General features: G+C 33.8%; 1 protein-coding gene across 6 annotated transcripts in view; it reads right to left on the bottom strand.

Annotated features, from left to right (window-relative positions):
* Window positions 1–3,802: 3,802 nt before the first annotated feature.
* tmem154 (transmembrane protein 154) overlaps window positions 3,803–25,896 on the bottom strand; it is a 28,039-nt gene continuing 5,945 nt past the window's right edge. The window contains exons 3-11 of one of the 6 annotated variants that reach the window (XR_015475527.1): window positions 24,483–24,521; window positions 24,267–24,305; window positions 23,398–23,442; window positions 23,269–23,298; window positions 19,208–19,259; window positions 16,922–16,995; window positions 14,408–14,456; window positions 4,590–6,209; window positions 3,803–4,547 (exon numbers count right to left, since the gene is read on the bottom strand). Coding sequence is in view for 4 of the 6 variants with exons in the window: in XM_087235208.1 (XP_087091334.1) it covers window positions 14,422–14,456; window positions 16,922–16,995; window positions 19,208–19,259; window positions 23,089–23,298; window positions 23,398–23,442; window positions 24,267–24,305; window positions 24,483–24,521 (494 nt within the window). In the remaining 2 variants the exon portion in view is untranslated. 6 annotated transcript variants of the gene reach the window in all.

Below are 25,896 nucleotides of genomic sequence, written 5' to 3' on the forward strand. Positions count from 1 at the left end.
GTTGCAGCTGGAAGGGCATCTGCTGCGTAAAACATATGTTTTGGTGTAGTTGGTGGTTCATTCCACTGTGTTGACCTCTGAAGCATATATATATATATATATATATATATATATATATATATATATATATATATACATAAACATACTGTATATTTCGTTTATTCATCAAGAGACGCCACAGCGGAATGAACCAACAACTTATCCAGCACATGTTTTACACAGCAAAGGACATAAAATATAATATTAATGCTAAAATAATAGTAAACCAAATAAATAAATAAAATAGTTTTTTTTCTGAGGGGAAAATATAATAAGAAATATGTGACAAAATGTCAGACTTTTTTAATTAGGGTATGTTAAATGGGGTTATGTTAATTAGGCAAGTCACTGGACAACAGTGATTTGTTCTATAGCTAATCAAAAAGTTGTAGAATAATTTCTTAAGAGGGATAACAATATTGACCTTAGCTAAAATAATATTAATGTTAAATAATATTAAACTAAAATAAAAATGAAAACCAATACACATTGTTAGATAAAAATATATGTTGCAGTCTGATTTTATACTTTATGATGTTTATAAACCTAAAGCACAAAAATGCTGCGCAAATCCCAACAATCTAAGAGCACACTATAAATATAACATCAAGAGTTCGCAGACAACTAACAAAACAATCTGTAATACGCAATGATTAATGCATGAGTACAAACGACTCATTCAAGACGCAAATGCATCTGCACGGAATACTCCGATCAACAGGGTTTTAAAATCAAACAGACCAGACAAGAAGACTGGAGGAGAAGGAAGAAAAAAAAAGAATCTAATGAGTTCCATCTGGTGTTGTTTTCCACCACTGTTCCACTAGTGCATGGGTTCTGCTGCGCCTCATGACAGCAGGACTGTGCTTGCCTAAAGTTCTGTTTTGTTCCAAGCCCCACTCAAAGGTAAACACTGTTCTCTCTTATTCCCATCATATTCCACCAGACCTTTGACAACGTGTTTAGAAGAAGCAGCGTGCGAGGCCAAAAGAATGATCACTTTATTGAATTACACAGTCACTGGGGCACCATAAACTCTGTAGATCACAGAAAGTTCATATGCAAAACGTTCAATAAATTGTCAAAGCTGGTTTGTTCATGTCATTTTTCATGTTTACATGTGTAAGATAGAATTGCAGTGTGTTGTCGAGTGTATTCACCGTCTTATAAATGACTTTTTTATACTCTTATTTTTTCAGTTGCTCAGTTTATTGTATTGTTTTGGAAGGAATAATATATTATAATACATAATATATAGTACTAATTTAAGGGGAACACGTTGGCTCAGTGGTTAGCACTGTCGCCTCACAGCAAAAAGGTCGCTGGTATGAGTTCCTGCTTTGTCACTTGGCATTTCTGTGTATAGTTTGCATGTTCTTCCTGTGGGCATATGCTGTGTAAAACATATGCTGAATAAGTTGCGGTTCATTGCACTGTGGAGACCCCAGATAAAAAAAAAGGGACAACAATGAAACGAATGAATGAATGTGTGTGAATGACTGTGTATGGATGTTTCCCAGTACTGGGTTGCAGCTGGAAGGGCATCAGCTGTGTAAAACATATGCTGGATAAGTTGGCAGTTCATTCCTCTGTGGCAACCCCTGATGAATAAAGGGACTAAGCAGAAAGAAAATGAATAAACAAATATGTATGAATGTCTCCCAGTACTGGATTGCAGCTGAAAGGGCATCCGCTGCGTAAAAAATATGCTGGATAAATTGGCGGTTCATTCCACTGTGGCGATCCCTGATGAATAATGGGACTATGCTGAAGGAAAATGAATAAATGAGGGTGTATGGATCTTACTAAGTACTGAGTTGTGGATGGAAGTTCATCCACTGTGTAAAACATATGCTGGATAAGTTGGTGGTTTAGTCCACTGGCGATCCCTGATGAATAAAGGGAGTATGCAGAAGGAAAATGAATGAATAAATGTTTGTGAATGAGTGTGTATGGATGTTTCCCAGTATTGGGTTGCAGCCAAAAGAGTACCTGCTGTGTAAAACATATGCTGGATAAGTTAGCGCTTCATTCCGCTGTAGTGACCCCTGATGAATAAAGGGAGTAAGTCAAAGGAAAATGAATGAATGAGTGCTAATATATTAGATTAAAAAAAAAACAAAAAAGTTTTGGCATAGATTATTTTTTTAATTTTATTTTTAGCTTCAACAAAGAAACTTTCAAGATTAAAAGTGCTTAAAGATCATTATTCATATTGTGAGGAACATTTTATTAATGTAAATAACCTTGTTTTCTATACAGATTCTTATATTTCATGAATGCTAACAGTTCTTCAACCATCAATACAAATAAAAACATTTCTTTTTAAGAGTTGTGAATTACTTTTAAATAATGAATTGTTTTTAAATACACACTCTTCTCTAACAATTTATTCATCAATGAATCCTGAAAAATAGCATGGCTTAGTCAGAAATGTCAAGCAGTACAGCTGTTTTCAACGATCATTATAATATATTGCAAAAGATGATATGATCATAACAACAATAGTCAAAACAGCACAATTCTTAAGTTGTTTTGAACAATCGTGTTTCCCCCCCTCTTGTAATTTTGTTTTTGGTTTGTTTGTTGTAATTGTAAATATTGTACTTTGTATATACACGGTAACATACAAAGACGCCACAGTTTTCTTTTCTGTAGATATTTTCTCTTATTATTATGTATAGTCATAGGAGCAGTTTTTGTATTTTTATTTCTGTTATTTTGTTAGATGTATTTAGTTTCATTTAGGTCATTAGGTAGGGGATATATATTTTTTGTTTGTTATTTTTCTGTGGGTCCTCTCTGAGGTATTTGGCTTTAAGTTTTGAGTGTTTAAAAAAGGAAAAAGACAAAAAAAGACCAAAAAAAAAAAAAAAAACAGACCTGACTCCAAGGGCTCATAGAAGTGATTTTATTTGTCCATTGTTCTTTTATGTTACGTCTTTGACACTAGACCAGGGTCATAACACTAGTTGTTTTATGTTGAATCCATAAAATTTTGTAAAAAAAAAACTGTTAAGTTAACTTAATCGATTTGTGTTAGGGCAACATGAAAAAATCTGTTTAGAACATAGCATTTTTACAGTGTACACTCAAAAAATGACGTTTGCGGTTTGTTCAGATTACTTATTTAAAATGAGCCAAAACAACACAACTCATGAGTTTTTTTGTGGGGACAACCTAATTGTTTTGTGTTCAGTCTACTTACATTTGTAAAAACGTAATTTTTTCATGTTGTCCCACAAATCGATCGTTTGGAACCCAGCATTTTTTAGTGTACACTGTTAAAAATAGCAGGATTTCACACATTTCATTCATGTTGTCCCAACACGATTAAGTTAACACTTTTAACAAATTTATGTGGATTGAACATAAAAAATTAAGTTGTCACAATGAAATCTCAAATATTGTGTTGTTTCAGCTCATTGGTATTTTAATACTTTTTTTGAATGTATGTTTTATGTTAATCATAACTTAAGTTACGAATATTTTTAACAGTTTATTGTCATTTCAGTTAAAATAGCTCATATTTGATACAACGTAAAATTTAAAGTAAAAATATTTTTTAAGTTTAATTATATATTTTCCTTCAGCACCAAATCATCAGGGATCATGAAGGCTTATAAGATTGAATAAAATTTGCCATCACATGGATTAATTACATTTTATATTAAAAAGAAAACAGTTCATTAAAAAGTAAAACTATGCCTTGTAGAGAGAATAAAACTCACTAATAAAGCTGTACTCAAAATAACAACAACGATGACAATTGTTCCTCTTTTAATATAAAAAAGGATTACATAGCAGGAAGTGTGTTGGTGTGTTCTCAAAAAATGATCAGGTGATTTAAACAGCAATATATACATTGTAAGTACCCTAAAAACACAAAAGTTGTCACTGTGTACACACATTTGCAAAACTGAAATATGAAATGTAAAAATAAAAGTGTAATAGAATGTATTAAGTTTAACAGTGTCTTTATAATCAAAATGAAATGATTAACCACATTTAATGAAAAGGTTTTGTGGCAGCACTTGCATTTAGGAACCATTATGACACAGTAAAGTAATAATGTGATTTATAATAATGTTAGGTACTCCATGTCAGAAATAACCTTTTCAAAAGGTACACATTTGAACCTATTGTACATATTATTAGTAATATATGTGTATTTATTAGTACTTAAAAGTGTAAAGAATTGCTAGTTCACCCAAAACTTAGAATTTTGTCATAATTTACTCACCCTTTCCTTGTTCCAAACCTGTTTGAGTTTCTTTTTCAAACTGAACACATAAGAAGATATTTTGAAGATGGCTGGAAACCTGTAATCATTGACTTCAATAGTATTTGTTTTTCCTACACTGTTAACAATTTCTGTAAAATCTACAGCAACTTACTGGCAGATGTTCGCCAGTAACTTGCTGTAAATCAATTACAGCAAAAATATTGTTTGCATATACAGCATCATTTATCTTGTTGTATATGTATTTACAGAATTGTAGGTAAATCTTTAATAAAAAGTATATATACAGTAATTTTCACAATGTAACTTTAAAATACAGTAACATACTGCATAACTGTCCTACAGTAAAATACAGTTCACATTACAGTTAAATACGGTGTAATTAACAAAAATCATTAACAGTGTACTACTGATGTCAAAGGTTACCCGTTTTCAGCATTCTTCAAAACAGCTTTTGTTTTCAACTGAGGAAAGAAACTTATAAAGGTTTGGAACCATTTGAGAGTGAATAAATCGTGAGTGGGTGTCACGGCAAGAATTTCCCTGGTTCAAGCCTCAGCTGGGTCAGTTGGCAATTCTGTGTGGAGTTTGCATGTTCTCCCCGTGTTCGCGTGGGTTTCCTTCCCATGCTTTGCCCACAGTCCAAAGACATGTGGTACAGGTGAATTGAATAAGCTAAATTTGCAGTAGTGTATGTGTGTGGAAGCAAGAGTGTATAGGTGTTTCCCAGTGCTGGGTTGCAGCTGGAAGGACATCCACTGCGTAAGACATATGCTGGATAAGTTGGCGGTTCATTCCGCTGTGGCAACTTTCTGATTAAAAAAGGGACTAAGCCTAAAATAAAATGAATAAATAGTGAGTAAAGAAAAAGATTTGAGGTGAACTATCCCTCTAATTTCGAAGTTAACTTAATTGGTATAAATGTGTACACTTTGTATTTCTGACAGTACGAAAAGTGGCGAAAACCTCATTATCAGATGTACGCAGAGGATCATATCAGCTTCCAAAAAGAGAAGTGATTTTGTATCCTCTTCAGTGCAATAGTCAGGAAAACATTTTTATGTTTCATTCAATTTGTTCTTTTTCATTCAAACATGTTCAAATGTTCTTCAGGCAGCAGGCTTTGATCATTTACACTGTAAAATCTGTTAACTAACAGTTTCTGTATTTTGTGATTCACAAGTGTTTTCCATTTATTTTCCGCTGTGAATTGCATTATAAGACCTTGATTTCCGCTCTGTCGAATGTTGAGGTTGAAAATTCAACTCTACAGTTTTACAACATAACATTTGTTAACATTTTAATAGTTTGTAATAATGTATAAGAAAAAAAAGAGATTAATTTAATGTATTTTTTATTTAACGACATGTCAGCAGTCAAGGCTATTTTATGGCAAGAACATTTCAATAATAAATATACAATTAAAAATCAACAAACAATTGAAAAGATTTTCAGCGCTAATACATAATAATAATAAAAAAAATGTTCCTGGTGTCAATTTGCAAAAATAATATAGGGAGAAATAAATCTATAAAATAACAGAAAATGCACTGGCAGTTTATTACAAAGTTTTGTACAGTAATATACAACACCAACCCAGACAATATAACACTTTGAAATATATAAAAATGTTAATAAAAGTAAAACTTTCAAACTTTAGGTTAAAAGTTGTTGTTAGAAAAATCGAGGTCCCATAATGCAATTCAAAAACATAAATAAACAGGGGGAAATATGGAAAACTGCTAATTTGTGGATTTTTTTTTTACAGCGTACAAGTTTGTTTTAACAAAGGTATAAATATGAAGCACGACCTAAAAAGAATCATATAGTACCAAAGTATGTCTCAACATGTACTCTGTGCACCATTGTGTATGAAGACACCTGAGGAAACTGTAAAAAACAACTGCACCAAGTCCACAGCATGCACCTGTAAAACAAACAAAGCAAAAACAACCGATTAATTCCCATATGGACCAAACTGACTAGCTGTGGATATCTGGTGTGTCTTTTACTAATATTAAGCTTTTTTTTCCAAATGTGTATGATTTAAAATGACTTAGAATGATATAAATGGCAACATCTACAGCTATGGAAAAATAAGGTTGAAAACACTCTTGAAAATTCTCAGTTTCTTAGGATTTTGGAAGATTTACGGTTGATTTATGGAAGTGGTCTTTATCTGTATCTCAATAAAACTCAAGTTATTTGTAGTGCTTTTCAAATTAATTATTGTTCCAAAGCAGCAAAATGAGTCTGGTATTAAAAGATAATTAAAATCATACATATTTTAGGTGTGAATGGTGTAGACAGTACTGCTGTGAAACGTATACACAGTTAATGTGCTGTTATAAATATATTATACTTTTATTAAAAGATTATATCTATTCTGTGTCTTTGCAACATTGTTTTAGTGTGTTTATAAGAAACTGTCTGGAGTATATAAAGAGGAAAGAGTGTGTTTCCTACTAAATAAATGATAAACTATATAATAATTACCACCACATAGCAATTTCCAGCAGTATAACACACATATTTTTGTGCAGCTAAAACAGCTAAAAGTAAACGAAACTGGAAGCCTGGTGTACCTGTTTTTATATTAAATCACCATAAAAAAAATGTATATATATATATCTATATCTATATATCTATATCTATATATATAATATATAATATATATATATATATATTTTTTTTTTAGCTAATTATTTATAATACATAATTATTTATAATTATTCTGAACAAAATAATGCACACTCAGGTTACAGACTGAAATGAATGACTGAACCCAATCTGTTACATAACTTTTATTGAATTCTCTTATAAAACTGTTTATTAATTTATTAATTTATTAATTTTTTTCTTTCTATGTTTTTTCCATATGTTTAGCTTTTTTTTCCCCTATGTTTTTGCGAAAAAAATGTTTGCATATGTTTTACGCAGCGGATGCCCTTCCAGCTGCAACCCAGTACACTCTCAGAAATAAAGGTACAAAATCTGTCACTGGCATACTTTTTTTTTTCTAAAAGGTCATTAAAGGTACATATTAATGCCCAAAATAGTACAAATGTGTACCTCAGAGTCTCTTAATAGTATAAAAGTGAATCTTAAAATTGCAAAAGTGTACCCTAAAGGTACTGATGTCCACCTGTAGGGTACAAAAGTTTACCTTTTCAAAAGGTACCACACCAGTGACAGATTTTGTACCTTTATTTCTGAGTGTGTACACTCTCACAGTCACAATCGTACTATTTACCTATAGCGCATGTCTTTGAGCTGTAGGGAAAAGCAGAGTACCCGGAGAAAACTCACGCCAACACGCGGAGAACATGCAAACTCCACACAGAAATGTCAACTGACCCAGCCGGGACTCAAACCAGCAACCTTCTTGCTGTGAGGTGACAGTGCTAACCACTGAGCCACTGTGCCACCATCTTATAAAACAATATTTATATAAACTCTAAAAATAGATCAATCCAAAATGAATGTTTAATGACAAACTGCTGAAGATAAAGTGATAAGCATTTTCCCACACAGCCATTTGTTCAGTGCAGTGAAGTCATTGACATCTATTAAAATATGTTATGCTTTGTTTGCTAAACTTGGACTCTTGCCTTAAAAGAAAAGCTCATCAAAATAAAATTAACATTCTGCCAACACTAACTCCCCCTGCTTTGTTCCAAAACTTTATGAGTTTCTTTCTCCTGTTTTAAAAACGAAATAATACATTTTGAAGAAGGTTTGGAAACCTGTTGACCTCCAATTTTTCCTACTAGGAATGTCAGTGGTTACTGGGTTCCAACATTCTTCAAAATATCTTCTTTTCTGCTCAAACCACTTGATGTTGGCGTAATGTTTTTTTTTTATTTTGTTGAGAACTGTTCATTTAAAGTGATTTGGCATTGTTAAAATAAAAACTCGCCTCACACCAAGAAGGTTGCTGGTTCGAGTCCAGGCTGGGTCAGTTGGCATTTCTGTGAGGAGTTTGCATGTTCTCCCTGAGTTGGCATAGGTTTCCTCCACAGTCCAAAGACATGCACTATAGGTGAATTGAGTAAATTAAAATGGACTTAGTGTATGTGTGTGAATTTGAGAGTGTATGAGTGTTTCCCAGTACTGGGTTGCAGCTGGAAGGGCATCTGTTGTGTAAAACATTTGCTTGATAGTTTGGTGGTTCATTCCGCAGTGGCGACTCCTGGTGAATAAAGCGACTACACTGAAAGAAAATTAATAAATGCATGAATGAATGTAAAAGATGATCTCAACAATTTCATGTTAACTGTTAAAAGAACGCTTAAAAGGCTCATTTTACAACTCTTCAAGAATTAAACAGTTTTACCATATTTGAATTAGCTGATCTCACTTTTAGCTTAGCATAAATCATTAAATTGGATTAGACCATTAGCATCTTGCACAAAATGTTCAAATAATCTTTTTAAGACTGTTCTGTAGCTACATCATGTACTAAGACTGTTAAGAAATAAAAAATGCTATTTTTCAGGTCAATATAGTCATGATATGGCAGCAAAGTTCCTTGATTATTGGAATGAGAGTATTGTTCCAAGAGAATAATTCCTCATCCCTAAAAATGGCAACTTTTCATTTTCGGTCAGCACACGATATAACTTTAGATGAGTAAAGCTTGAAATAGGAAAACTATCTCTTTATTACTCTACAAAATTTACTCTTGATGAGTTTTGAGCGAGATGCTAAAGACTTATGCTAAGCTAAGCTAAAGTGCTTCTGGCAGATCAGGAGATCGGCTGAATGGATAAAAAAAAAAGATAAAACTCAACTATTTAACTCTAGGTGAGCATATTTCTCACCTTAAACCAACAATATTCCACGGAACTGAAAATGATTTCTGTTTAAAGATCAGACTGGTTCCATTTAAACCTCAAATCAGCACAAAAAAAGAGCTGTGCCCTTACTCATGTACTGATGTGGCCTTAGATATCCCTAGTTTATGTTTATATAAACATCAATTTGTCATTTTGACATCACCTAGCCATTGTTAGGCTCGCTCCCCCATAGCGCTCCAGACCAATCTGATCCTGGGAAAAACACAGTCGGCATGACGTAAGCTCACATTCCTGGCTTGTGGACTCTGACCCTCTGGTGTTCCCAGGGAGAGCGAGACAGAGAGCACGCATGAGGGGGAAAAAAGAGGCCCTCCTCATCTCTGGCCCGGCCTGAGCCTGTGTTTCCACGCATGCCTGCTGTAATGACTAGCAGATGTCAGTGCTCGCGGGTCAGAAGTCAGCCGTCCCAGCTATTCTGCTCCTCGTACGCAGCCTCATCAAAACAAACTTGACAGAATGACACCGTCTGTGTTTGTGTCTGCGTTAGAAAGCAAGTGGACGGTCAGTGGGTGTTTGCTTAAGAGCCATTCGCGACTCTCTGCTGATCATGTGGAGGTCAACAGACAATGCTGCCGTTTATTATTCTGTCAGACTCTGACGCTTCAACACGGTCTAGACAAGAGTCAATGCTTCGCTAAAATTATTGTCATGTCTAAGGATTTTTTGTGTTCTACAAAATAAAAAAAAAAACTGAAAATAGGCATGCACAAACAAGAAATGGCCTTATATATACAGTATGTATTCTAAATTTTAGAAAACTTTGGTTAATAATAAAGAAATGGGAACACGATAAATTTCCATCAGTAATATATTTACAATCATAAACAAACAATGACCAATTCTTTGATGTTAGCTAATTTATTTTAATATGTTTTAACATTATCTTGTTAACTCACAGTGCATTAACTAATGTTAACAAACACAACTTTGGATTTTAAAAATGTAGTAAATGTTGAACTATGAATAATAAATGTGGCACAAGTATTGTTCATACTTAGTTCATGTTAGTAAATACATTTACTATTGAAATTTGTAGTGTCATCAAAATAATAATATGTAGATATGTAGACAGTATAAAGATAAATATCAAAACTAATGATTAAAATATCTTAGGAATGTTTTCTGTTTCAATGCTGTTCAACCCCAGCAGGCACACAATATCATAAAACGTTAATATTAGGTTAGATTTAGGTTATGTCTAGCCAGCAACTAAGGACAAAGTTATTTTGATGTCGAATAGCCTAACAACGTCAAATTACTTAGATACTTGGTTGATTTCAGGTTGTGTTAAAAAGTGACCAAAATCCAACATCTGATAGATGTCATAGTGGTAACGTCCACACAACGTCAAGGTGTACATGATTAGATATTGATATTAGGTTAATTCTAGGATGGACATTGGATATTGATGTCGGCCTGACGTTGAGTTATAAGAACAACCTGATTTTCTTTTGCAAACAAAATCCAACCTCCCCACAACATTGGGGTAAGTTGGGGTACAACGTCAATATGGCGTCATGTTGATGTCCTATGCCTGCAAGGACTAAACTTCTGAACCAGGATTCTAAACAAAGTATATTATGATATGTCATTAGAATAACTACATTCAACATTTCAGCATTGATAATATTATTTTTAAAGTTTCAATATTTTTAGAAGTTTTTCAATAAGCTTTTGATAAATCATAGCCTTGATGAGCATAACCAGCTTTCAAAGACATTTAAAAACTCTACCTGACCTCTAACATCTAAAGGGTATAATATTACTATACAATTATTAGTTCTAGAACTGTGTGAAAGCTGACCAAAACACTAACACGGCTTGGACTTAAAGAGTTCACTGAGCTCACTTAATGCCCAGCAAGCAATTTTATGTTTAAAAGAATTCTAGCAGATGTCTAAACATTGACTTCTGGGTAAAAACAAGGCTAACTTTGAGCTGCATGTGAAAATCTAATAGACGTCTAACAATAGTCCAATAGATAAGTCATCAAATAGAAAGCAATGAATGACTACACATGTAATCTAATCTGTCTATTTGATCACTAGTCTATTTTTTGACTATTGCTATAGATGTCTATTAGATTTGCAATGATTTTAGCAAAAATATGTTTAAATGTTTATTAGACATCTAGTAAACACAAAATTGCTTAGTTGGGTTTTCTGACAGAGCTAAAACAAACCAAATTGAAAGGTTTTGAGATTTTATATTTGTTTTGTTTGAGTTCTGTCAGAATACCCAACCAAGCAATTCTGTGTTTACTAGATGTCTAATAGACATTTAAACACATTTTTGCAAATCTAATAAACATCTATAGACATCTAATAGTCAACATTTAAAGTGGAGGCAAGTTTTAGACAATTATTTTCGACTAGTTTTGGACAACTAAAACTAACTTTTTATATAAACTTCTATTTTGATAACTATGTTACTAATTATTATTAATTTTAATTTTTTAAACACCATTTTTGTCAAAATTATTAGCCCCTTTAAGCTTTATATTTTTCAATAGTCTACAGAACAAATCATCATTATACAATAACTTGCCTAATTACCATAACCTGTCTAGTTAACCTAATTAACCTAGTTAAGCCTTTAAACATCACTTCAAGCTGTAAAGAAGTGACTTGAAAAATATCTAGTCAAATATTATTTACTGTCATCATGACAAAGAAAAATAAATCAATTGTTAGAATTGAGTTATTAAAACTATGATGTTTAGAAATGTGTTGAAAAAATCTCTCTGTTAAACAGAAATTGGGAAGAAAAAAAATGTATATGTATAAATATATATATATATATTTACATTAACCATAACCCTACATTTCCCCCATCACTTAATGATAAGGCATTTATTATTTGTCAGAGAGCAAGAATCTTCACTGTCAGTGATATTTAATAATTTTCCCAGATTTTCGCAATTAATAGAAAAATGTTCTCTTCCTAGCACCCATTTCTTTAGATACCCCCAACTTAGAAACTATGTCCAGATTTTACCAACCTTCCACCAAAATCTCAACTTGACCAAATTTTTGAAGTACCCTTAGATAAAAAGGTATACAATCTATTTTATACAGGTTGAGCTCCTCTTTCACTACTACCTCTCGTTCTTTTATTAAACAACAGTGGGAGTAGGAACCTTAATCTTACATTTGAGGAGATGTGGGACTGGATTTTGTCCCATGTTCATATCTCCTCTATTTGTGCATGACATTGTCTTTAAGTGAAGTTGGCAAAAATAACTCAAGACATGGATCCTATGTGTGATTGCTGTAATCAAGCACCTGCAGACTTAATGCATATGTTTTGGCTTTGTCCATCAATCACTTCTCTTTGCCTATCAATTTTAAAGTGTTTCTCTTCTGTGACAAAGATGCACATCTAACCGTTATTGCACTTTTCGGACTTTCTCAGAATATAGCAGGGTTATCCAGCTGTACTGCAAACGTCCTTGCAGTTTTTACACTGTTAGCAAGATGGTGTATTCTTTTATTATGGAAACAAAGATTTCCAACAAGCTGTGACAGCTGGTTGCAAGATGAGATTCATACATTTGGAAAAAAACAGGTTTAAAATAAACGTCAATACTAAGGCTTTTTCTGAAACATGGGACCCATTTATAATTTTCTTTTCTGAGCATGTCAGTATCTCTACAAACTGTCAATCTAAATCTTAGGACCTTTCAAATGCAAAGCAAATGTAATTAAGCACTTTGTATAACCCCTGAGGATTAATGTTTGTAATATTTAGTTATCAAGGTATGTGTGTATTCTGTACAGTTTTTCATTTTTGAATTCATTGAAAACATTTTTTAATTTGTTTTATTTTTTATTTAATTCAAATGTTCATTTATTATTATTAATTCATTAATTTTCTTTTTGGCTCAGTCCCTTTATTAATCCGGGGTCGCCACAGTGGAATCAACCGCCAACTTATCCAGCACATTTTTTCCTTCCAGCCGCAACCCATCACTGGGAAACCCATTCACACTTATTCACACACACATATACACTATGGACAATTTAGCTTACCCAATTCACCTGTATCGCATATCTTTGGAATGTGAGGGAAATCGGAGCACCCGATAAAAAACTGTACAGAATACACACACAAACGCAGGGAGAACATGCAAACTCCACACAGAAATGCCAACCTACCCAGCCGAGGCTCGAACCAGCGAACTTTTTGCTGTGAGGTGACAGCACTACCTACTGCGCCATGCATTGCCCTTTATTATTATTATTATTATTATTATTTCTTATTTTCTCTCTTAGATAAATGTAATTTCTTCTTGTTTAGAGGGTAGAGGTGGGAAAAATATTTGTTTAAAGTTCTCTGTAAAATGACTTTGTTATATCTGTAAAAGTTTAATAAACAGATAAAAAAAAGTAATTGCTCGTTAGTTTGCAGTTTTCACCCATCCCATTTGTAATTGTATGCTTTTCTGTACTTTTTTCTGGTCTTCTAAGAAGCAGCAATATTGCATTAAATATTTATCATTTATCATTAGAAAACAAATTGCAGTTGTGCTACGCAACAAAATAATCACAAGATTACATTTTTGGTCAAATTATGCAACTGCAATAAGCAGGAGAAATGCGTACAGGGAAATTCCAATTTGCACTGTACAGTAGCTCTTGACATGCCACTGAGCGGGATTTCTTTGTAAAGTAAAGAGGTAACCTTATGTCATTTCACTGTTCCAGGAAATGATACCTTACACATTACATTACAGGGTGTGACACATGCGAACACATATCTTCATGCCTTGTCTTGCACCACTGCTTGGTTAGATTTGACTGTGTTACACAAACAATGCTACACAATTTTACCATGTCCAGTTCAGAGGACCCCCAATTATTATCCAAATGTCTAATCCTCCACAACCCCCAGGAGAAAAAAGCAGAGTTTCATGTTACTGATGTGAACCAAGCGTATTCTCTGCACATTGTGCACACTACACACACTCTAAAACGGTTATTACATTCATTTAACTATTTGACTCTTTTCTTTCACCTTAAAACAATGTGAAAATTATTAAATATGATGTGTCAATGTCATTAATCAAGAAATGCACAACACTTGTCACAGATCTGTGCCGAAAATGAAATATTTGCAAGCTAGTACAATGACTTCACAGTTACAAACCATTAGACAGCTGTCTGAACCAATATTGTATTGCAAATATGCTGTGACTGTGTTTTAGAAAGTGTGAAGCTTTCCCAGGTTTGCATAAAGGAGGGAATAATAAGTCTAGTGTACTCACAGAAAAGCCATTCATTATATTTGGCCAGTGTCCACTTTCTTGCCTCCATCTGCAAGCACACAGATGAAAAACAAAGATTATTCAAGATAAGGCATTAAACATATTCCACATGAAAACAAATCACATCTTTATACAAATACAGCACTTTATACATTTTCCCATCACTGTTCTTAAGCCAAACAGCTTTGCAAACCCTAAATCCAGTTTATTTGTATGAGGAATGCTTTGGATGATATACTGTTTCAAAAATGGTGGTGAATAAATGTGAATAAGTTAAAGACAGCTGCTTTAAAAACAAAGTTCATACAACAGAAGTTTCTTGAGAATTTGTATGGTTTTAACCGCAATGGCTCCCTCTGCTGGTCAAACCAGCTTCACTGATACTCAAGAACGTCATTCAAAATGTGACCGGACTACAAAACCTACAGAAGTCCTAAGAGGCCATGCACTAAAATTTAGAAACAAATCTATATTTTACAAAAGCTGGTGGGAGAAAGGAATGTGGTCAGTCATGCAGATGTTAGATAATACTGGAGTAACATATTTTGAAACGTTTAATTCTAAATGTAATTTATTTGACAGAAAATAATATGATTAAATCATCAAAGCTATCCCACAAACTATATTTCAGATGTCTTGTAATCTATCTCAAAATAATATAACACCTTGTCTTGTTCAGCTTTTGGTGAATGGAGTTTCAATTATTGATATAAACTTATCCAATACTGTAATCCGGAATATTTTTTTTTATTAAAGAACTATATCACTTTTATTTAAATAAAAATTTATTATTTTATTCTTTCTCTAAGGAAAAAAATAGCTAGAACAAGATATTTAAAATTTCCAGTGGCACTAAAAGTAAAGGAAGTCCATTTTAAAATTCTAAACGGAATCTATCCTTTTAAAGAATTTTTGAGATGTCGATTTGGTTTAGATGAAAACAATTGTTCCTTTTGTGGTGATCAAATTGATACTACAGAGCATCTTTTCTGTGATTGTAAATTTGCTTGTGCCTTTTGGGAAGATTTGCATTACAGGTTATTTTCTAAGTTTGACGATTTACATGCTTTAACAAAAGAAAATGTACTATTTGGGTTATTTTTGAAAGATGAAACACTTGATTTAGCAGTTAACTTAGCATTGTGCAGTATACCATTTTCAACGATTGGTTGACTCAAATAAACCCCTGCCATTTGTCTGTTATTTTCTAAGTGTTCATAACTTCCATCCATACTCCAAGTATTGACCACCTTCTTAATCATTTTTTTTTTGTTCTGATCTCAAGCTTAGGCAAATAACTGAGAATGCACCAATCAGAGGCTGCATATGATGTTGTCATGTAGACTTCTAACAAAGTATGTTACAGTATTGTAAAATACAAAAATATAAGACACTAAAGTATTTTGATACACAGTATTAACCCATTTTTTAAATAAACCCCATTAAATACAATTTTCAGATTACTATTTTGTATTTAAAATATGTATTTAAAATACTTGTATCATAAATACTGCTCATCCCTGTCACCAGGTGCACATTAACAATAACAGGGAAGTATCTGAAAGTGTTCTCTAATTTTGATCAATGTTCTTATTCAAACATCTCATTTAAAGGGATAGTTCACCCAAAAAGTAAAAAATCTGCCATCATTTACTCAACCTCCGCTTGTTTCAAACCTGTTTCTTTCTTCTGTTAAACATAAAGATATATGTACTGAAGAATATTGATAAAAAAACACCTTTTGACTTCCATAGTATTTGTTGCTTACTATGAATGTCAATGGCTGCTTTTTCCAGCATTCTTCTGAATATTGTGTTTTGTGATCAACAACAACAACAACGAAAAAGAAATTCAAAAAGATTTAGAACTACTTGTGTGTAACGTGCAAAAAATGGTGAGAACATTTTCATTTTTCAGGTGAACTGTTCCTTAGTGTTTTACACTGTAAAGCAGAATGTAAGTCATGAAATAAGCCTTAAAATTCACTCCTTTATTCCTTTCAGGATAACTTCAAATAAGACTAAATGACCTTAAAATAAAAATGTAGATTGTTCTGTAATTGTGACCTCCTTCATATGCAAAAGAAAACAAAACATGGACAAAAGAGCCAGTACTGTTTAACCAGCATGTATTTTTTCTTAGAACAAACATTGGGTCAGACTTTATTTTGATGGTCTGTTTGTTGAATTTAAGTTACATTGCATCTATAGGCACAGTAATTCTCATTAGATTATAAGTATACTGTTAAATTGGGGTTAGGGTTAGTGTAAGTTGACATGTACTTGCTAAAGTTTTTATAATCAGTTAAATGTTTGTTAAAGGAGCGGTATCAACAAATATTAAGCAGACAGTCTACTAATACTCAAATGGACCATCAAAATAAAGTGTTACCAGATATTGTGATTTTCTCTACTAACTGTAATTGTGATTAAACACTAAATGTACAATATCTGAGACACACCAAGGCCCAGACTTGGACATGTAAATGAGTATTACAGAAACTGTAATAGTTACCTTTCGCCATCCAGTTTTCCAGATCTTCCATTTCCAACTCCATCACTGATGGGATGTCGTCCTCAAACATTGGCCTGTGAACAATAAAAGAATAACATGGTCATATTCATATTTATACTCAAACTATTATGCTTATTATTTAATTTATGGAAACACATTTCAAGCACAACACAAAAAATGCATTAGATATTAAGAAACAAACAGAAAGAATTAAATCCAATGATCAATACATTTTGTGTAATTATGCAAAGCAGAAGTAAAGTGAAGAACTGAATTTGTTGATAGTCTATGCTGAGATGGAAGTTGGTTTTGTCTCCTGTTAGCAGATTTTTATCTTCAAAGAGGAACCAGCAACTATGAGCAACTTTTGTGGAACATTTTAACACTTTACAAATGCCCAGTTCGTGAGCAGTCTAAATTGCCAAAGCTCAACAGCCATTAAATATTGTAAAAATGATCTGGGCATCTGTGGGTGTTTGCTGTGGTCAATTAAACATGACTTTTTTATACACGGTTCATACAGTCCATCCAGAAAGTATTCATAGCGCTTCACTTTTTCCACATTTTTTATGTTATAGCCTTATTCCAAAATGAATCCAATTAATTTATTTCCTCAAAATTCTACACACAATACCACATAATGACAATGTAAAACAAGATTTTAAAAAATTGTTGCAAATTTATTAAACATAAAAAACCTGAAAAATCACCTGTATGTAAGTATTCACACCCTTTGCTCAATGCCTCAAGTCTTTTTGAATATGATGCCACAAGCTTGGTACACCTACCTTTGGGACTTTTTGCTCATTCCTCTTTGCAGTACCTTTCAAGCTCTATCAGGATGGATGGGAAGCGACAGTGTAAAGCCATTTCAGATCTCTCCAGAGATGTTCAATAGGATTTAGATCTGGGCTCTGGCTGGGCCACTCAAGGACATTCGCAGAGTTGTTGTAAAGCCACTCCATTGATATTTTGGCAGTGTGATTTGGCTCAATGTCCTGCTGGAAGATGTCACCCCACTCTGAGGTCAAGAGCACTCTGAAGGAAGTTTTCATTTAGGATGTCTCTGTACATTGTTGCATTCATCTTTCTCTCTATCCTGACTAGTCTTGCAGTTACTGCTGCTGTAAAACATCCCCACTGCATGATGCTGCCACCACCATGCTTCACTGTAGGGATGGTATTAGCCTAGTGATGAGTGGTGCCTGGTTTTCTCCAAACATAACCCCTGGCATTCACTCCAAAGATTTAGTCTCATAAGACCAGAGAATTTTGTTTGTCAGGTGCCATTTGCCAATTTCCAGGCGAGGAGAGGTTTCCGTCTGGCCACTCTACCATACAGGCCTGATTAACAGAGTGACCATCGGGTTATTTATTGATTACCTCCTTGATTAAGGCCCTTCTCCCACTATCACTCAGCTTAGATGGCCGGCCAGCTCTTGGAAGCGTCCTGGTGGTTCCAAACATTTTCCACTTACAGATAATGGAGGCCACTGTGCTCATTGGAACGTTCAGAGCAGCAGAAATTTTTCTGTAACCTTCCCCAGCCTTGTGCCTTGAGACAATTCTGTCTTGGAGGTCTACAGACAATTCCTTTGTCTTCATGCTTGGTTTGTGCTTGGACATGCACTGTCAACCCTGGGATCTTATATAGACAGGTGTATACCTTTTCAAATCATGTCCAATCAACTGAATTTACCACAGGTCAACTCAAAATAAGCTGCTGAAACATCTCAAGAATGATCAGTGGAAACAAAATGTACCTGAGCTCAATTTAGAACTTTATGGCAAAGGCTGTGAATACTTATGTAAAAGTGATCTTTCAGGTTTTTTATTTTTAAATAAATTTGCAACAATTTCAAAAAAATATTTTTTTCACATTGTCATTATGGGGTATTGTGTGTAGAATTTTGAGGAAATAAATGAATTTAATCCATTTTGGAATAAGGCTGTTACATAAAAGAAATGTGGAAAAAGTAAAGCACTATGAATACTTTTGGGATTTACACAATAAAACACTAAATATAACCACATCAATTATTAATTTTTATATCACAAGCTAAACATTATTAGGATTACAAATGTAAAATGCTGAAAAACTAAATTAAGCTGTGTGTGTGCTTTTAATACTTCAATTATACGTTTAGATTTTAAATTTTCAAGGTTGATAACATTCAATAAAGGGAGTATTCTCGGTTAACTGTTAAAGTGGACACAGGATAAAAACACTGATTATACTTAGAAAGTAGTAACAGAACATGCTTGTAAAAACATGCTTGTACATACATTGGGACCTTTTCATGGTCTTCATCATCCAAATAAGCATCTTCTTTTGTGTCTTTTGAAAAAAAGAAGAAGTTGTTAAACCCATCAATACACAGTCATTTCCTTGACTAGCCTTATATTAATTTAGAAGAAAAGGCAACACAACACAACATGACACATAACATAACATAACATAACATAACATAACATAACATAACATAACATAACATAACATAACATAACATAACATAACATAACATAACATAACATAATATAACATAACAAAACATAACATAACATAACATAACATAACATAAAAAATGTTATATATATATATATATATATATATAATATTCAGTTAGAGAAACTGAAAACAATTTCAAATGAATAAAACAAAGAACTTTACTATAAAGATGTTTATTTGTAGGGCCATGAATTGTGTCTAAAAACATGAAATAATAGCACCCAGTAATGTTTTTTTTATTCCTCCTGATCTGCATGAATGGGCAGTTGCAGCAACGTGGTCTATAAATTTCAGCTGTTTATCAAGTACCACCAGGTTTCTAACTGTCCTGGAAGGTGTTTGTGTTGAGGTGGCCAGCTGTATAGGCAACATTTTTGCAGGTTTTTCCCAACAGATCCATTTTTCCAACTTGTTTCCACATTTTTGCCAGATTTCAAGAATCTGTCATTTTTTCATGTTAAAAATGTTGCCAAACTTTGATATATGGTATCAATAGCTAATGCAAAAAAGGTTTGTTCAGGCTTTCATGACCTCTTGGTTAGACTAATAATAACTGAGTATAATAACAATAATCATTACTAATAAATTACTTGTAATCGTTAATAGGCGGTTGCCCTGTAGGCCTAATTAACAAATTCAGCTAGTTCAAAATACAGCTGCTAGAGTGCTTTCTAGAACTAAGAAAAACTACCATTTTACTTCAGTTCTTTTATAATTGCATTGGCTCTCTATCAAATATTGTATAAATTAAAAACATTTACTGACTGCCTACAAAGCCCTGAACGGCTTAGCTTCACAGTATTTGAGGGAACTCCTGGTGTATCACAGCCCTTCACGTTCTTAATTATTCCCAAAATACCAAGATTAAGACAATAGATCTTTCTCATATCTTGCACCTAAACTCTGGAACAGCCTTCCTAGCACAGTTTGGGAGGCAGACACACTCTGTCAGTTTAAAACTAGATTAAAGAGACATCTCTTTGCATTAGCATACACATAAAACACAAATGATTTTGAAAGCATATTGTTAGGCTGCATTAATTAAGGCAACCGGAGCCGGAAACACTCCCCAAGAGACATTATAATTTGATGACATCCAAGCTTGTTTTAGTTTATCCTTATCCAGAGGTCTCCATGAACCTGGACCAGGCCGTATCCTGAACAGATGCTGTGATGGTCATGGAGGAGTGAAGAACATGAGACTGCTTTCTGAAAAACCCCAGCAACAGACGAGTCTCTGCATTGATCCAATGGGACAGCCTGAACACCTGCCGATGACCTAATCAGACCTGCAACTTCTCTACGACCAGTGTCAGCCTCTGGCGCAGACTGCAGCTCTGCACAAGAAGTCTGGCCAGAGGAGAAAGAGTTTTACCCAACTGAGCCTGTTCGTTCTTAAGGATTTTGTTCCTACATCTTTGTCAATTGGTGCAATTTCCTCCTTGCCACTGTCGCCACTGGCTTGCTTGGTTTGGGGCTTGTGGAACTGCGCATCAATGGATTTGCTTTTTAGTGTTTGGACTTTCAGCAGCTGAAAAGAACTAAACTGAACTAAAAAACTGGACTGAAGCAGAGCCATAGAAATAAAGATAAATTGAATTGAGTTGCATATGGTGAAGTGGTTAATTATTGGGCTGGTCGGGATTGCAAGCAGTTAAGTTTATAAAAGACTGAGTTGTGGGTGATGTTCAATTATCCAGCAGGAAATACCTGTCAGACCTGCTGATATCAGCAATATCAGCAATTGTCAGATTGTCTGGTTTGAATGAGAGGTAGAATTTGGTGTGGTCAGCATAGCAGAATTAGGAAAAAAAATGTTTCTGAATGAAGACTCAATTGATGTGATGTAAATGGAGAACAGAAGAAGTCCAAGAACAGTGCATTGAGACACCCTAGTAGCAATAAGGTGTGGCTCAGGTACTTCACCCCTCCAAGAGACCATGAAAAACCTACTTGGGAGGTAAAAACTAGACTAACTGAGTGCGGTTTCTGAGATGTCCATTGTCTTAAGTGTTGCCAAGAGAATTTGGTGGTTCACAGTTTCAAAGCAGCAGACAAAACCAGCAAGATGAGCACAGCTCTTTTGAGGTTTTACAACTGAGAGATGAGTAGCCACTGTGGAAGGCCTGCTTTTAAAACTAAACTGGTCAGTGTGATTGTTCTGGTTGAGAAAGACAGAGACTTGGTTAAAAAACAATAGTTTTTAATTTTTTTTAAATAAATGGAAAGAGCTATTAAGTCTGTAATTGCCTATTTTAGCTGGGTTTTGGAGTTATCTGAGCCTGTTTGAATGCAACAGAAAATGCACTAGAGTGAAGGAATGTGTTAATAGTATAAGCCCAGATACCACTGAAGCTTGGTGAAGATGAGATCAGAGAATCGTGACCAGTTGACAGGTAATAGGGTGACAGTGACAGGACAAGTTTTCATACTCCAGTCTCTGATCACAAACGAGTGTGTGGTTATTCATGTGGTGTTTAATAACTGTTGTAGCGAACTGAGAACTGCCATTTTATTAGTGAAAATTGTTGAAAAATGACAGACCTGACGAGGGAGCGTGGAGGACAGAGTAGGGAGAGTTATGAATTTAAAGCACATAATCAGCACCTCCAAGTCCGAGGCTATGGTGCTCCACCGGAAAAAAAGTGGTTTGCCATCTCCAGGTTGGAGGAAAGTCCCTACCCCAGGTGGAGGAGTTCAAGTATCTTGGGGTTTTGTTCACAAGTAAAGGAAAAATGGAACTTAACAGGCAGATTGGCGCAGCAGTAGCAGTAATGCGATTGATGTAGCGGTCAGTTTTGGTAAAGAAGGAGCTTAGCCGAAAGGCAAAGGTCTCGATATACTGGTCAATCTACGTTCCTACTCTCACCTATGTTAATGAGCTTTGGGTTATGACCAAAAGGACAAGATTTTGGATACAAGCATCCAAAATAGGTTTCCTTCCCTTATAGATAGGGTGAGGAGCTCTGTTACCCGGGAGGAGCTTGGAGAAGAGCCGCTGCTCTTCCACATCGAGAGAAGTAAGCTAAGGTTGGGTATCTGTTTCGGATGCCTCCTGGATGCCTACCTAGGGAGGTGTTTCAGGCATGTTCCACCGGGAGGAGGCCTCGGGGAAGATCCAGGACACGCTGGAGGAACTATGTCTCTCGGCTAGCCTGGGAAAGCCTTGGGATCCCCCTAGAGGAGGAGGTGGAGAAAGTGTCTGGGGAGACGGAAGTCTGGGGTTCATTCCTGAGACTGCAGCCCCCGCAACCTGACCCAAAAGCAGTTGAACATTAATGGATAAAAAACTTATTTAAAAAGCCAAAAAAATTGGGAAACTAGACCATTCTCAGCAGCAGTTCTCAGTAACTGATTTGGTACAATCTTTAATCCACAGACCGGTCTAGATGTCCTATTCAGTTTCCCTTCTAAATTTGGCAAGTGTTTTTTTAGATGTCAATTTTTTTTGTTTTGTAAAATGCACCTGGAGTTTACCAATGCCACCCAGTTGGTTCAAGCAGTGCGTACATTCATATTTCCTACATACCGTTATCACAGCTTCATTCAGCTTTGAATGATTCCAAGGCTGTGTAAATATTTGTGTCTTTTAGATAAGCATGCAAACATATGTAAACAGTGGCTGCAGTTTCAGTTTGTTAGTTTATTGCAGACATACCGTCTTTTATTCTCCACCTGCGGCAGATGATGACGACACAGACGATCATGGAGATGACGATTGTGAGAACCAGAGGAATGATGATCATGATGACTATGTTCAGATCATTCTCCTCATTGTCTGTGTCTGCCTCTGCCTCTGTCTGTTTGGTTTCCTCAGTATTAAATGACTCTGACTCACTGTTTTGTATGGATCCTAAATCCGAGGTAGCTGTGGTTGCACAAGATTTAAGTAAAAGGTGATTTCCAGAACCAAAAAAAATCTTATCTCAGCTTGAGGTCATGCATTTGAGAAAAACAATATACGTACTCTGACTCATTCCATATCCAGATCCTGCCACATCCCCGTTATTCTCTTTAAAGAAAAAAAATCCTTGTCAAACTAAAAACAAGCATTTATAGTTTATATTTCTGTACATGATGTATATGGGTTACACAATAATAATTTACTTAATTTTTTGGGTCACACTTTACAATACGGTTTTATTTGTTAATGTATTTTCTAACATGACCTAATTATGAACAATACTTGTACAGCATTTTTAATGATAATTCAACATTCAGCATTAATAACATCCAAATTCATGCTTATCAAACACACACACACACACACACACACACACACACACACACACACACACACACACACACACACACACACACACACACACACACACACACACACACACACACACACACACACACACACACACACACACACACACACACACACACACACAAACATTTATATATTAACATTTTATATAAGTGACTTTAATACAGTGATCATAATTATAATTATTAATTATTATTACTATTATTATTATTTAGAAACAACTGATAAGATAGAATAATGCAGTAAAATATTTAAAATACCTAATAATACAACTATAATAATTAACAAAACTTTATGATAGATTTTTATTGTATATTCTACAGAACAGAAATTTATAAGTGCATTATTCTGTGTCAGAAATAATTATTAAATGCTATTTTCAAAAAATTTGATGAATGATAATAATAATTGTGATTATTCATAGTTTTAGTTTTAATATTTCATATAAAACATAATTACGTTTTTCTGAATTATTTTAATAATTAAAAAGTTCAAAAGAATATCCTTTACATTTAACGTATATCCTTTACATTTATGTATGTGTGTGTGTGTCAATTTCTTACCTTTATCTTGAACTTCTGCTTTAGTAGTTACCACTACAACTGTTAATTGCACAAACAGATCAGATTTATTTATAAGGGAACGTAAATGCTTGCATAATGTTAATGTTAACTAAAAAAAATTACAGACAACTATGGAAGACATTTTGTTTTATTCAATTTGATTTTAGCTGTATGGCAGCAAACACAAAGCAACTTCAACTAAAAATGGATACTCACGTTCTTCTTCAGTAATCTCAGGACTTTCTTCGCTTAGAACTGCAAAGACATGCAGCTAAAATTAGTTGACATATTTCAGTATTGACTGTAAAGAACCTTCATTTGAAATAGTGGGGATTAGTTGAGACCCGTTACAGTACAAAAGAAAGACGTTATCTAAGAATCAGCCTCATGTATCAGAGAGAAATCAGATTTCTTGCCTCAAGAGTATTTGTTTTTTTTAACAAGTTGTCTTTCATTTAGTTTATATGCACTTCAGTCGATGAACAACACATCAAATAACTATACCACATTTGTTTTCATTTTATAATTGTAAATACTTATGTGTGTGTGTGTGTGTGTGTGTCTGTCAATGAGAGACATTCATATATAATAAAGGTAATTGACCTAAAAAGTACAAATTTATTAAAAGTTATGACTGCAAACATTTGAATGTTCTAGTGCCTTTTGTAGAATATTATCATATGTTTCTTAATATATGTGTAATGTGGTTTAAACAGAATTAAATACGGATCATATTAATTTCAATTGTACTTTAAGGTTTTAAATAACTTTTGTAAAAATGAAACGCTAATAATGTTCATGACCTACTTATTTTGTATAGTATCAATATTTAATAACAATTAATAATGTTGATTTTGACATTTTTTTGTAATTTAAATTAGTAAAAACTTATTATAATAACATAGTTTAAAGGATAATGGTAAAGTTTAAAGATTGAAAAAAGTATTTTGGGGGATGAAGTCAGAATTATTAGCCCCCTTTGAGTCCCCCCCCCCCATTATGTTTAACAGAGCAAGAAAATTTTCACAGTATGTCTGATAATATTATTTCTTCTGAAGAAAGTCTTATTTGTTTTATTTTGGCAAGAATAAAAGCAGTTTTTAATTTTTTATAACCATTTTAAGGTCAAAACTATAAGCCTCTTTAAGCTATATATTTTTTCGATAGTCTACAGAACAAACTATCTTTTTACGATAACTTGCCTAATTACCATAACCTGCCTAGTTAACCTAGTTAAGGCTTTAAATATCACCTCAAGCTATAAAGTGTCTTGAAAAATATCTAGTAAAATATTATTTACTGTCATCGTGGCAAAGATAAAATAAATCATATATAAAAAAAATTAGCTATTAAAACTATTATGTTTAGAAATGTGTTGAAAAAATTGTCTCTCTGTTAAAAGAAATTGGGGGAAAATAAATGTGAGCTAATAATTCAGGGGGGCTAATAATTCTGACCTCAACTGTATGATATGTACTTAAGGATTATAACGCAATAAGGTTAATCAATGCTGTATTAATGACACAAAAATAAGGCTTATTAAACACAGAACCTCACAGTACAGTGTAACTCATCCCAACTTAAAAAACCTAATAATCAGTTACAGAGACCATGAAGCAAGAGAAAGATA

Source organism: Danio rerio, chromosome 1, assembly GCF_052040795.2.
Source record: "Danio rerio strain M-AB ecotype USA chromosome 1, GRCz13ab, whole genome shotgun sequence".
NCBI lineage: Eukaryota > Metazoa > Chordata > Actinopteri > Cypriniformes > Danionidae > Danio > Danio rerio.